The sequence below is a fragment of the Linepithema humile genome, chromosome 5 (genome assembly GCF_040581485.1).
Source record: "Linepithema humile isolate Giens D197 chromosome 5, Lhum_UNIL_v1.0, whole genome shotgun sequence".
Lineage (NCBI taxonomy): Eukaryota > Metazoa > Arthropoda > Insecta > Hymenoptera > Formicidae > Linepithema > Linepithema humile.
In genome coordinates, this window is record NC_090132.1 from 5,054,527 (window position 1) to 5,070,151 (window position 15,625).

At 41.0% G+C, this 15,625-nt stretch overlaps 1 protein-coding gene across 3 annotated transcripts in view; it reads right to left on the reverse strand.

Moving 5' to 3' along the window:
- Positions 1-5,341: 5,341 nt before the first annotated feature.
- Positions 5,342-15,625, reverse strand: part of klu (klumpfuss) — a 103,331-nt gene continuing 93,047 nt past the window's right edge. For all 3 annotated transcript variants that reach the window (XM_067356250.1, XM_012363498.2, XM_067356249.1), the window contains one exon: positions 5,342-13,121. In XM_067356250.1, coding sequence (XP_067212351.1) covers positions 11,454-13,037 — 1,584 coding nt within the window. In that variant the 5' untranslated portion in view covers positions 13,038-13,121 and the 3' untranslated portion in view covers positions 5,342-11,453. The remainder of the gene's footprint in view (positions 13,122-15,625) is intronic.

The window sequence follows — 15,625 nt, forward strand, 5'->3', positions numbered from 1 at the left end:
TATCGCGACCGCCCACGCCTACGCGCAAAACGTTCCGACGTTCCTGCGCCGTCATATCACGCCGAGGAGGTGGTTTTCCTTCGTTTTTCTTTCTTCGGGAACGACACGCGGCCGAGCCGTATTTCTCCTCGCATTGCACGCAGCACCTGCCGATAAGATCGTTTATTTAAAGGACGCGATGCTGGTAAATTTGGCCCCGCGATGGCTATTAATCGATTACGATATCACGACACACGATCTTCCGTTGAACTTTTCGACGTCTCGTCATGTTATGGACTTGTCATGTTGACTGATGATATATGAAGTGACATAATTTACTGTTAATAAATTACTTTGTTACTTGACGATAATAGTTTTGAGATAAATATTATAATTTAATTTAAATATAAATATTAATTAAAAAATTTGCCTTTAAAAGAACTTTATTAAGAGGACAATTAATATTACTGAAAAATAACATGCAATTTTAGTTAATGTGCTTTCAGAACAGAAATAAAAAAGTGTGAACGAAAACGGTATAATTCGATAAGTTTTTTTTTTAAGAAGAATCGCGATTACATAAAATAAAATATTGAAAAATTTTTAAGTTAACGAGTGGAAATTTAGTTTACGAGAGACATGGAAAGACTTAATAAAACTTATCATGGATCAAACTGCAATGCGGACATTTGTCATTATAAGTCGACTTGATTATCGAACGACTCGGAGTTTTTGACATTCTGCGGAATTCTTCCATGCGACGTCGCGAGGATCTAATCGACGGAGAAGTACTCGACATGCATGCGAGAGACCGGATGCTTCGAGGTTGCAAGAAAAGTCGTGCACACGCGTGGTGTGCTTCCCTCCGCGCGCGCGTTTCTTTTTTCTTTTTCGCGCCAGTTTCGCACAAACGCGCTACATCTTTCTCCCGCATCCTCTTTCACGCTCAAACTTGTCTATTGTTGGTTTCCGGTCGCCCGCTTCTCCCGTAAACTGGTTTTTGTCGCGATCTCTAATGCCACGTTGCCGGACAAACGTGCGGTCTCGATCGGTGATCTCGATTCCGACGGCCGCGTCGGCTGTATAATAGTCCAGAGCGATTCTCAGATTCCTTAATTTGCAGCTTGTCGCGTTCCTATTTTGCGCAAGTGCGCGCGGTAATGTAAAACATGACTCGTTTAATAACATAAATGACATTTAGGTAGCTCGCGAAAACAAGAATAAAGATCATATAATTACAGGTTGTGAGTTATCGTGAGTAACCATTTAAGTAAAGCCACGAACAAACAAGATATATCTTACATGGCGGAGAAAATTAAAAAACATAAATGAATATAAATAGGCGGTATTACGAGTCATTTCAGCAAACACGCTAAAGTTAATTTTAAGAGAGGAATATACGTATACATATCATATATTTAACCGAATAACTAATTAAAAAATTTCTTAAAATATAATCAATTGATAATTCATGGGAAGTTCGTATCGTCAGCAAGACGATATGAATGATCTAAAAAGTACATTATGATGTACGGGCAAGCGTGATATATGACTCAATCTGTCGCTATTAAGTTCTCGACTTTTGCTTTCTTTTTTAAATACTATACATATTACCCGACTGCTTGGCGATAGTCGGTCTTCGACGAAGTTCGTCGCACTCATCGTCCGGCCGCCGCTGTAATTTACGAGCGCATCGCGCTCGTTAATCTTCGCGTTCGCGCGATTCGCGTGAATCCGCAGATCTGTGTCGACCCCGGCGCTCATTACCAGAAATTAGGTGTTACCGCTGGAAACGCCGATAATTGTAACGGTTCGACGCCGGTATGTTTCAATTAGCGCTGCGCTGCGAATGCGCTCATGAATCAAAGCAATCGAGCGTCTCGGCGGATACTTCGTACCCATTATCAATGATGATTATCCGTTTCCGTTGCCTGCTCGCAAAGATATCGAACCTTAATCGATTGATTATTATCTCAGCATTGAGTATCGAGTGTAATATCGTGGATAGCTTCTACCTTTTCGCCGATTCTCTTCAAGAAGATCGTAAAAAACATGTAACAAGCAATAACGGAGCGAAGATTTGGACGATAATACATATTGTTACGATGTTTCTTTTGCGAATAAAAGAAAATCGCTACACTTTTTGTGATATTGTTGAATTAATAAGAATCCCGTTAAAGATAAAATACGCTATCACAACCTAGAATGTGGAGCTAAATTTGTGCAAAAAACGCGACATTATGACGTATAATATGAGATTATTTCCGATCTCTTAATAATAATCGACGAAAAGAAATAGGCTGTACAACGCTTGTTATTATCACCGAGTATAGCTCTCGAATGACGGTGCCGATTCACAGCAACGACAATTCATTTCAGTCTTGGTAGTATCTCGGCGAGCGATCAATATTTTTCCGTGAGACGGGCAAGAGCGGTTTCGCGACGTGAGAGACCAAGTGAGAAGGAAGGGGAAGGCGTCGGCGAGCGAATGGAGATGAGGACGGACGGCGACCACGAACAAATAGATCAGAAAGGGGGCGGCCGAGGGCTGCCGCGGAAGCGGGATGCGGGAGGAGGTCGTCGTGGCAAAAAAGCGGGACCGGTCCGATGCCTGTAGAAAGCTGAGCACGGCGACGGCGTGGGTGGAACGAGGAACGGTGACAAGTACGATCGCGGCCGGTTCACCGAGCGCAGGATCAACGGAGGGAGAGGAGAAAAAAAAAAAAAAGAGAGAGACTCGGAAAGGAAGAGCGCTCGAGAGTGATGGAAAAAAACAGGAATCATCGGCAAGAAGATCGGCGATCGACGTGGTTGCGGTGAAACGCTTATAATTTCTAACGTACCGCGCGAATGTTTCTTTGTCGTTCCTGTGTCGGGATTGCCTCCGCCGACTATCGTCCGCAATAATTTATATTCGCGTTGGCGTCCGCGCACGCGGAGAAAAAGCAAGAAAATGGACGCGGGCATCTCTCGCGCCGCGCGCTGCCGCATAGCATCGCGGTGCTGTTCACGGAAAGGATAGGCGGTAGCGCCGACACGCCGCGACTACGACGGTGGGAGGAGATCCATAAATCGTCGCGAGACTGCTACCGTTCGATATTCTTTTGATTTTCTCTCGCGACTTGATTCCACGCGACAAAATGATCAGACAGACGTTCTGAACTAACGCTGTCTCAATTTGCTATTTTAGGATACATTATACATTATTAAATATACTGTTTAAATTTTATGCACTAATAAAATAATCGATATGTTAATTTTAGTACATTTAATATGGAGAGGAATCTAAAAGTTGCATCTGCAAATAATAGACGAAAAAAATAATAACTGTTTGCCAGAAATAAGCGGTGTAAACAGCACCTTATAAGAAAATTAAAATATGTATAAATAAGTACTTAAACGCGCTCATTGATGAAATCTGAAATAGATTATGCATTGCTGACAAATAAAATTCTTTGACGCATAATGTTCATGGAGTAAAACGAAATAGGCGAAAGAAGCACGATTTGCCTCGTCGGCATTTCTTCAAGGCTATATGTCGCTAGATATCATAGCACGCTAAAGTATCATAGCATCATCACGTTCTCGCACAAAGATAACGAGATGGCGAGAATTATCCTTACGCGGCGGTAAAGAAAAATATAAAGACGGCAAAAAAATGAGAAATTAATATACAGAGGATTTTTCTATCCTAAATTATAATTGAAACTGCTGCGTCGTAAGATTGATGACGCGCACGGTTAAACAAGCTTATAACATGCCACTTAATCTTACAAAGAATGCCAGAGGATCGCGATCGTCTTTTCGTTAATAATAATCTAAGTTGAGAGACAAGCCAAATTCAATTAAATAATTACACAAAAAATGTCTGACTCTGGTGGTAACATATTGTGTCATGTAGAAGGAAAGCTTATCTTATAATAATACTTTTATAATATTATTATCTTAAAAGAATATATTTATCAAATGTTCATTAAAAATAAAATAAAACATTTTTATTAATCTGATACCATACGCAATATTATTTCTGGAAATGGCGGAATCGAAGTAAAGTGTTGCCGATAAACACCAGAGAAAAACGAAACGACAAACATCGTGTAAATGCGTCGAATCACTAATCACTCGGTAGTATCATATTAATTGGTTTTCGAGCGCGCGCGGCAAATGGACCTCGGCTGATACAGCCGACACTCGAGTTCGGAGAAAGAAAACATCCGAAATCTCGGTGTGGTCCCCTACTTAAAGACCCGATAGCGGGTTAATCTAATTGTGACGCTTTTTCGTCCACGTTGCCGCCGCTGACGTTTATTATGGCGCGTTCATCAACGGCGGCCGGCGAGTTTGTGTATTTGAAAAACTATGTCAACGGATATTATTATGGAGATAGCGCTTCGGCAAGCCGATTATCCGAATATCCCTTACACGAAACGTCGATTATTCCATTACCGCTTATCCGGGATATCGATCGCGCCGAAAAGGATACGGCCGCGGCGCGTTGTACGGACGTCCAACAAACGCATAATACGCGTATAATGCGTGTAGCTGGAATTTTGCTCGGCGCGTTACATAAACATTGATTATCAAAGTGCGTTCTCTGAATAAAGACTTACCTAAAACCGAGAAAGAATTTTTAATTTTGATTATTAGTTTTTTAAAGTGTATAAATGTGTTATTATTAAATATTATATCGTACTTTAATATAATTCAACGCATGTATTGTGATACGTATACAATATAGACATGCACTATTAAAATATTATTTTATATAACTTAACACTGTTAATATATAACTTGCTTTAGAAACTGCATGGAAAAATATATATATTGAATAGGATTCTATTTTTTGATACAATTGCAATAATTTAGTGAGAAACTGTTCTAGATTAAATTCTACGTTCAACAGTTAAATATAGGTCTTAGAAATATGAATATATCGTAATGGAAACTTTGCGTGAAAAAATAATGACATTGATCCCCTTCGTTGTTTTTGCATTAACCAATGCGGAAGATGCGTACATACTATTTGCGAATTTGTTAAGCAGCTGGGTCAGGTCGGGTTATCGATGTTGCTTCTGAGACGGTGACGTTTCTATTTTCTTTTTTGCGATGTTCTCAGCGGAGCACTTTTGCTGCACATTAATTTTAACTATTAATAAATGTATCCAAATGCAACGTACTATGTAACGATGCATAATATTATACGGACAAATCATAAACTGTTTAATACTTTTTGCAACAATTCGTTTAATACTGTTGCATTTGTCTTAAAATTTTAGTAAAAATGTATTTTTAATTACAGCTTTTAATAAGAAGAAAGTACGGTTACGTGTGATAGGATTGAAAAAATATATACAGCGAACAATTATAGAGATCCTTTAGAAGGAACAAGTAACGTGTATATCTATATTTCCAGACGTGCAGCAACTTACAAGTTCTTGTCCTCATTTCGATGTACAGATATGGATTATAAATTTGCGATAGTATAAAAGGATACAAAGAGATGACATCGTGATTAAACGAATGTATGCCTTTGTTAAAGGCCTTGGAAATATTTACAGTACTGCAAAAAAATGTTGCAACTAGTGTTGTGCATTATATAGATAAACACAAAGTATCGCGTAAAAATTTCTTTGATCAACTCTTTAACAATCTAAACGGGAATAGTTATCGCTTAATCAAACTTTCTGCAAGTGGTTCTGTGCACGTGATAAGTTGTACAAATGAAGTAGCAATAACGTTTGACGGTTTAATTGCATTTATACACTCGATACTAGGTATCTTTCCATTTAGATAACAATCACGATTGTCTTGCACAACACAGTCCGCCGGTGTGTAGACAGAGATTACGAGTTCTTAATTACCTATAGATCGAAAAGAGTTATCTCTTATTCGAAAATTCTATGGAAAAATAATTCGCTCGGATCCCGCTCCTAATTATCAAATACTTCAGCCTTAAAATGATATGGTAGATATATCTTCACATTGTTATGCTGATTTATCTATTTAATCTAGATATGAATTCTCGACGTTGCAAGGCACCAAATACTTTCCAACACAATTAGCAAGAAAATTATACATTATAAGATAATGGCTTTAGAAAATCTAATTTTTCGAACTGTGGATCGAAGACAAATAAAAAATTTTACGAATCTTTAATTATTAATTATCTTCTTTAATTATTCGTTTTCTACTAAATTGAAATTAGATTATATTACTAGCTCTCTGTCATATATTCCTTTTACTTAATAGTTAATCGTTTATATTCAAAGATAAATTATATTAAAAGAAGATAATAGGAATGGTAACAAAACATAATGGGAAACATACGGGTGAAAATGACAAAGTACGAAGCTGATTCGTTGAAAAATTATTATTTTTTTCCATTCTGGCACGAATCGTAAACACAACATAATTTATAAATTAACGTACACAATCATCATCAATAATTTACACAATTCTCGTGAGCGTTTCACCATTACAAAAGATAATATGCTTTCGCTTGGGAATCGGAGATCAAAACCTCATCGGAGACAAGCCTTTTTGGTGCCAAAATAGCTTGTTTTGTAAAACAGAGGAAGGGGAGATGAGCTTGAGATTCGGAATATTTTTGGTCTCGTCCAGAGTATGAGAAACATACATACATTGCATACATATTGTAATAAACTGTTTTTTTTTTCGATTTGACGTAAGTTTAAATTAACGAGTGAAATTGAATTTTCTCTCTCTCTCTCTTTCTCTCTCTCTCTCTCTCTCCCTCTCTTCCTTCCTCTTTCAGTTTGCTGGCAGAGTGACGGTAAGGAATAAATGGGTAAAATGGGAGATGAGTAAAATGAAGAATCAATAGAATAAAGACGAAAAGAGGAAGGGAGAAAGCGAAGAAAGAACAGATGGGGAAAGAGAAAGCTTGACTCATGAACGGGATAACAAAATAAATAATAGAAGCATTAAACATGATTAATCACTTAACAACGTAACTAGAGATAATAATAATATTAATAATAATTAATAATATTAATAATATTAATAATAGAAATAATTATTATATGAAAATGGCTATACTTGTTAATAATTACAAGAACAGGTCTGGCATGGCGATCGCTTAACTGCCCGAAGACACGTCGAACGTGTTTATTCCTTTCTCATGTCTTTCCTTACTTAAGTTACTACATTTCTTACGCAAGAGATTCTGTCAGTTTAAGGCTGAATCGGTGCAAGGGATAACGTCAAGTCAGAGGTCTCGATACTCACGCTTTAATAATTATGCTGTAGAAGAATTGAAAAAAATAAAATAAAATAAAAAATAAAAAACGCATTTGAGAATTAAGCAACAACTCAAAAGTTGGATGGCACTTCAATTAATCGCACGACTTAAATATGCAAGTGCTTTCCGCTTTGTGATCCTGGAATATACTTGAGTAATTTTTCTAATGAATATGTGAATCCATTCATTAACTCATGAGTATTAATTAAATTAAAAAAATAATTGGAAACAATTTTATCGTTTCACTTGCTAAAAAAAAGAATTTTTAAAACATTAGAAACAAAACAATTTTTAGATTATCGATGTTAATAGAAAATAAATTGATAACAAAATCAGTGTATTGCGATGTAAAAAAAATATTTTCAGCTTTCCACCTATGAAATAAACATTATAATTTATCAGCTTAAAACACGTAACAGTTTAATGCAATAATAATGATTAAAGATGTCAAATATTAATTGTGCGCCGTTTGCGCCAGTTACAATCGATCGCTTTATGACACTGCTTCTTCAGGAAAGCATCAGCAATTAGCAAAGGATAAAGATCGTTCGAGTATTATCAATTAAAGGGCAGAACGAATGTCCCCCGATTCGACGTCCTCCCTCGTGCGTCGCACTGTACGACAAACACCTTCCAAGCAATCGTTCGATCGAGGGGGCAAGTAAAATGGCAAGCAGAGAGCGACAATACTTTCTCCTTAATAGCTACTTACTCGTCCCATTCCTCTAGAAACGCTTAATCGATATGTAAGGTAATTAGAAAAAACCTCGATATACAAAAATACAGATATACGTACCTATGCGCCGCGTTGCGCGTGCCACGAGATTATCGGCACTGATACTTTTTCCTTTTTTGCGACGAGAGGAATAGGAGACACATCGGGAGAAGTACATGAGTATACATACATACATGTATAATGTAAGGATTAAGGACGAAACGGTCGAGGCGAAGTAAGCTCGAGTATTATGTCGGCGCGTGCTGCTCAGCGAGTCACCATACAACTATCGTAAAGCTACATGGAATTGACGTTTCCGAAACGAAGGACGAATTTTTTCGCAAAGCCGAGCGAATGGTATACCTAATGGATATTTCGTTCGATCGACAGTATTAATGTATGATGGAGAAACAATGATTCCTCCATCATACATTTGTGCTAATATATTAATATACGGCAAAATAAAATTTCGTATCATTAACGTGCTCCTCTTAAATTTTTCCTTATTCACTAATTCTCGACTTTTATCATTTTTCTTTTTTTAGTCTTTATACGTTTTTACTTATTTTATTTGTATCCTAACTTTACTTCTGCGATAAAAATTGCGGTGGAAACATTAGTAAAATGTGCACCGTAATGTAGATACATTTCGCGTACTCGGTGACCCTGTTAGAGCGACATTAACGTGTTCAATTCGCCATTCACTCGGCCCGGCGATTTTATCTGCGCGGAGATCATGGCTCGAGTATATATTTTAAGATTGTCTTTGTCGATTCACAGCGCAAAGATATCTGTCGGATTCGCCCTTTTACGCTTAAGCACCACAACCCGTTCCGATTAATCACGCCGCAACGGTCGCTGTTCGCATACACTTAGTTTCCATAGGAAAACGCTAAAAAAACTCGAAGAGACCGTATCGATCGCGTCAATTTGAGCGTTCGATCCTCGATAATCAACCGATGCCGCTTCATTAGCATTTCGAGGTACGAACAACTTCCAAACTGAGCTTCACATACATTCGACACCTTTCGAAGCAAAGTCATAACTTCGAGTGTACGTATAAAAAAATATTTTATTTCCCTACCGGCGTGCGGCGGCGCGAATAACCACAATCTTTACAATATTAGAACGTAATAATAGTGTCAATAATATTACTCACTAATTAACGTTACCTCTATACGATTTATTATGCTTTATAACGTTGAGTTTTTTTTTTCTATCTCTGCAGGTACGGATACGCTTCTTTCTTTTTCACACTATCTCGCAGTCGTTCAATTTTTCGATAGCCGCACTAACAAAATGTCCATCGCGAGAGGACGCGACCGCGGTACATTTATATAACTATTAATACATCACTGCTTTGCAAGTTCCTTCGACTTACCTAGAAAATTGTCTTAACAATTTCTCAAATAACAACAATTTGAGCAGGTTTCGGGCGAACCGACGAGGATACAAATGGCGACTCGCTATTTACAGATATGGAACACGTTCAGAAAAATATTGGTGATAAATAAGCTCGACGAAAGAAGTGATTCTCGTCTCGTCTAGTCTTAAATAATCGATATCCCCTACATTGAGATTATTTGTGAGATTACTCTCACTATCTTGTCACCAATAATTTTTCTCCGTTTCGCAAATCGAGCTCGACCGACGGATATGTTCTAAACAGTATAACTTAAGAACTGCACACCGGAGCCTAATATAGATGTTCTCTATATCTTTCGCTATGACACGATTGAATCGGTGCCATTTCTTAGCTATATTGAGTAATTCGCAAGCAATACTTTGCATCCCGATGCATTTTTAGCTGAAGAATTTATATAAAAAATAGAAAAAATGGAAATAAAAATATATCAAAATTACGAATTTTATTAGACCTCAATGTGCAGTTTGCTGAGATTGACACGTGTACTTATCGCGTGTCCGAAATGTTTGTCTGAAGAATTTGGCACGTGTATTCGCGTCGCTAATGGGCTGCGTTTCAGTTTTATTTTTTTTTACAGTTAACGTTAAATATTAGGAAGATTCTCTTTCGCGAAGAAACAACGCGCGATATGATCAAATATGTACATACGATATTATTGGATACGTGGTCGTCTTACGAACACGGTAAAAACACGATTCGACTTCGACGCCGAGCCTTTAAGCACCGCTTCCCATATATCTTCGTGCGCCGCGCTGTATTTGCGCGGTCGAGCAGGAATGCTTCACTTTTAGCTTGTGTGCCTTAATTTTACGCATCGAGAACGAGAGAGCGAAAGATGTACAAAGAGAGCAACCGGCTAGGTGACACATCTTTCTCATAACAATAATAATCAAAGAACATCCGAGACAACTATCGATATAGCGGAGTGAGTTTACGATCTTAAAAAATAAAATGCAATTTCAAGAAACTTTCTAAACGAGTTAACATCAATATTTTATTAAAATAAATTGCTATAAGAATAAGCTTGTTGATAAGTGAATAATTTATTTGAAATAAACTCTTCAACGAATGCAAATGATTCTCTCGTCAATACAGAACGCGTATTTGAATCGCATTGTTGTCGGACTGTTCTCCGGCCGAAATTGTAATCGCGATCAGTGCCGCGATGAAGCGTTTACGAATGTTGGAACGCGACTTCGCGGGAGAAAAATTAGACGGAAGCGGGGGTCAAAGAGGTGCGATAATACTGTTCGGCATTGTTCGCATTGACACGCGCGATCGAGGCATGAAGGGATGATGATATCTAGGCAATCCGCGGCGGACTGTCAGGCGAAAAGTTATTTATTTCTCGATAAATAATACAATATAATACTCACGGAAGCAAAGCTTCAATTCATCAGCTCTCCATGATGTTTCCGGTCCGCGAATTTAATTCTTTCGTTGAGAAGGGCACATGAGAGAAGATTTTAGTCTGGAAACACGACAAGATTGCGATAATTCGTTACTTTACTTCGGTGAAGTCACCTTTGGATTGCCAATGTTATGCGCATATTATATTTGTGACTAAACGTCAAAAGAATATTTATATATATCTTTTAATAAATAATCAGCAACCGTGAAATTTTCATAAACCATATCAACAAATCCTTCGAATTTATCAATACGCAATCTATTCTTCCGCATAAAAAAGCTTAAACACGGCGGAAGCGTAAAATCAACGCGTCTAGCTGCAATCTCTTCCGAAGGAGCCGTTTCAAAAATTTCAACTTCGATCACAGACTCTGTTAGCGTCCGTCGGAACTCCCCGGGGAGATCAAATTCCAATAGCGAAACAAATCCTCCCTGCCACCGATCCGTTCTACCAGATCGCGATCTCTTCGAATATCGATCCCTTTCTAACGTTCGACCGATGCCGCGAAACTGGCTGAGCGACGACTCCGTTCCATCGAGGCGTATCCGCGGAGCCCTAATCGGCCCGCCAAGCTTCCCGGAGATCCTCGATCAATTCTGCCACGATGTCCTCGCTGGGATCTGGAGCCAGAGTGCAGCCAGGGTCATCCGACCGGCCGTCGTCATTCGGCTTTGATGACCGCCGACGGTGCCGCCGCGGGTGCCGATGACACGTTCTGGCCGAAGGTAGGACACTCCTCGCCGGCGAGTAGACCGGGCTCGATCTTCGGGATGGGTCCATCTGCGCACCGATTGTGAGTTTTCAGATGCCTGGTGATCATGTCTCGACGGCAGGCCGCGTAGGCGCACTGCGGGCATTTGTACGGCTTCTCGCCGGTGTGAGTGCGCTGGTGCGTGCTGAGGTGGTCGGATCGGCTGAAAACTTGCCGGCAAATTCGACACGTGTACGGTTTAACGCCGGTGTGCAGTCTCATGTGCCTGGTTAGCATATCCGACCTGGCGAAGCTCCTCTGACACACGTCGCAGAGGTACGCCTTCGCCGAGGCGTCGTTGAGGCCTTGCCGACGGTGCCTGGACGCCATGTGCTTCGCCAGACGATCGTGCAAACTAAACATTTGCCCGCACTCCGGACAAACGTAAGCCACATCCGTGCCCGGCGCCATCTCCTCTACGACGGGCATCACTTCCAGGTTGTATCGCACCGCGACGCTTTCCTTCGTAGTGGGCGACGCGACGTCGCCTCGCACCACGGGCACGCTGACGGAGCCTCGCGTCACCATGCCGGGCGGCAAGAGCTGCAAAGCCATGGACCGGGAGGAGGCCGTTGCGGCGGCCGCTGCGGCGGACTGCAGCATCAGGTTCTTCATGGAGAGATCGAGCGGCGATTCCTGCGGACTCGTGCCGTCGCTCTCGAGGGAGCCGCTTCGCGGCGGATGATTGACGATGGAGGAGGAGGAGGAGGACGAGGTCGAGGCAGGTATCGTCCACGCTTCGTCCCACCTGGGCACGACGTCCGAGTCGGAGTGGCTGCGTCCGCGCAGGATGTCGCTCGACGTCGGCGGCAGGTACTTCTTGTGTATGTACTCGATCTGCTCGAACACGTTGCTGTACGTGCTGCACAGACTACTGTACGGCGAGAAGCTGGTCCGTGAGAGCGGCGTCTGCAACGACGTCGCCGACGGCAGCATCATCGCTGCTGCCGTCACCGCCGACGCAGCCAGCGACTGCGAGCACTGACTGCACATACACTTCGGCGCCGAAAGTCGATGGTTGTTCTGGTACGGCGAGTAGCGATGTCGGTGGTGATGATGGTGATGATACGAGTAGCGATACGGTCGGTGGGGATGATGGTGATGCTGCTGGCCGATCTCGTTGAGATCCTCCTCGGTCGACGAGGTCACCGATTCCGCGTCTTTTAACCTCAGCGGAAGCTGACCGACGATCGGCGTGGTGTCGACGGCGGACCGCGAGGATGATGATCTGGGCGAGCCGAACACGTCCTCTTCCTCGGATACGGGACCGCTGCCTTCGAATCTCAGTACCTCGCCTTCGGACGGTGAGCTTCGATGGGCCTGCAGCGTGTCCACAACTTGCTCCAGCCGTCTTCGTTTCTTGCGGGGATTCCGATGATTGCGGTTGGCCGTCGCCGCGAGGGTGTTGTTGTTTGTACAGGAGGGCGGTGGCGGCTTGGCCGGGCCCGGGGGCGCGGCTGCGGCGTCCTCCACGGCGCTCTCGGCCATCGTCATCGAGGATGCGCGGCACCCGCCGCCTGGGCCCCTTATGCCACCTACGACACCCTCGGCTACCACCGTACTACCTCCCACCTCGTCCTGAAACAATCGAACGACGACGATGTGGTTATTCGATGCTCGCATAAGCTGCCTTGATGTTTATGTTAAATTCGGCCTCATTGCTGCGTTATCTTAAGAAATGATCAAATCGCACCTTTTTACTGCTCTAAAATATATTATGCTAATATAAAATGCATTATGCTTATTTTGAATGAGATCTAATTCTTAAATTTCACGTTGGAAATTGTTCAAAGTATGTAGGTCGGTTTTAAGTTTCGCAAGATATGTAATTTGGTCGCAAATTAATTTTCGCGAAATAACTCCCGATTATACGTTACTGTAAATTCCAGCGCCACTGGATTAGATGGTATTTTCTTCGTAGTGTTGTTGTGTGTGTGTGAATAACGCTAAATTGCTAATGATAGTAATTGAGTTGACGTATCGTAGTGACACTTATGTAGGCGAGATTGAGGTTCGCAGGTGCTAATAAACTACGACTACGTAATGATATATGATGTTATTTAGAATTAGCTGTAGCGCGATTAATAATATCGCGACGTTATGGAAAAATAAAATTTGGTAATCGCGCTCAATATAATCACTGCGTACAGCAGATATTTATTACTGATCATAGTAAATAAATTTCCAAAGCAAACTGCATGTTCACATTACCATAAGTGCAACGAGTTATTAATTAATAAGATTAACAAGAAATAAAAATTCAAAACTGTCATAATAAAACGTAGAATTTATTATATTATTTATGATGGAAAATTTTTATCTATGAAATTATGTGAATTTAGAGACAGAAGTTTTATACACGATAAAATAAATGTTATCTTTATATACAATAAAATAATATCTTTGAAGAGAAATTTAACAAAAATAAAAGAGCCTAAAAATTTCTTATAAAAGTCTCGTGACTGCCAAGACGTCTGAAACGTGTTGCGTTATTCGTGAAAGCGATGAAACATCTGTATAAGTGTAGAATTCTTGCCATCTCTCAATTCTAAAAAAAAAAAACAGGTATCGACGTACCGAACCAACAGGTGTATGCCGCGCGAGACACGTCTGGGAACGAACGGTCGAGGTAACGGAGGCTTCCTGAAGGACGGGGGGGGGGGGGGGGAGACGATGAAAAAGCGCCGAGTCGTCGTAACGAGACGCGATTAGAATATTTGTCACGTTTTTGCGCCGTGATATCGGTCGGTCATTTGTCATTAGCGCTGTGACCGCCATTAAGAATTGATAGACGATCGCTTCTCGGCGAGATCGCACTCGACGCCGAGCTGATTATCGCAACGCAGCTCCGTTTCGGCCGTTTCACAACTAACGGAACATTTTTTCTCCAACGTTCTCGATAAAAAAAAGAACTTAACTTTGTAAAAGTGACATCAGCAATTATTGATACTATTAAGTCTCCGATAACGTCTTTACCGACGAATTTATTAAAAACGGCAGAAATTCATCAATGAGCTAATTAATTTGATTATTCATTAAGACGCTACTGTGTTTCCTGGAATTTATAATAAAGAAGTAACACGCAAATAGTAATATGCGCTGCCAGTATTTTCCATTGATAGGATAAATATTGAAGTTTCGGCGATGCCCCGGTTCCCACGAAACGATGGGCAAGAAACAGTACATCGTGGGATTTTTTTTTTCGCATTTCTACCAATGGACCAGACTGTTCGTCATGTTCAACGTGACAACGGCACTTTGTCATAAGGCCACGCGATGTAACTCGAGAGGTATATTCGCTGAATATTTGAAATTTAAATCGCGAACAAGCATAAACGCATGAATCACCAGACAATCGATGACTAGTATTTAATCCGGGATTTTTTTTTAACAGCGTGGGCGAATTTCCGTTGGTTGTGTTAGCGTTTTAATCTTATCTCGAAAGACTCCATTATAAGTTATTCTTATCTGCGGTCTTTTATGAATGAAAAGTCAGCAATATACTAAAGATCAAGCGTGATGTAATTAATTCTCTGCGTTGCGACATTATTCGGGCTTCACGTTGAGATTAATTACACATTATTTGAACTTTAGGATTTATCTTTGCCAAGAATTTTGAGTTCCAAGACGTATCAAGTAAAATGAGGAATGTGAATCATTAATTTTCTAAAAATAATTATTAAATAAAGCAAAGAGAAGTAAAAGAAGTTAATATAAAGTTTTTAGCGTGCTGCTTTTTGATATCAATCAATGCGAAAAATCAACACGAAAAATTACAATGTTTCTCTACCGGTGCAGTCAATGACTCGATGCGACGATAGGCGCCACGCGTACGTGCATAATCTCGATTGCAAGTCCGCCTTCAAGTCTTAATAGCACACCACGGTCATAGAATAGAGATTCTACTTGGCTTCCTGGAAAAGCGCGGGACGTCGAGTCGCGGAGCCGCCGGAGAGTCGTCGAACGGTTTTCCAGCGGCTCCAGCGTGCTGCATACCGACGCGTACGTGCGTAGTGCGCCATTTCGAGACCGATCTTCGCGGCCGGCGGCCCCGCTTACCTCCGATGAATACCGAGAAATCC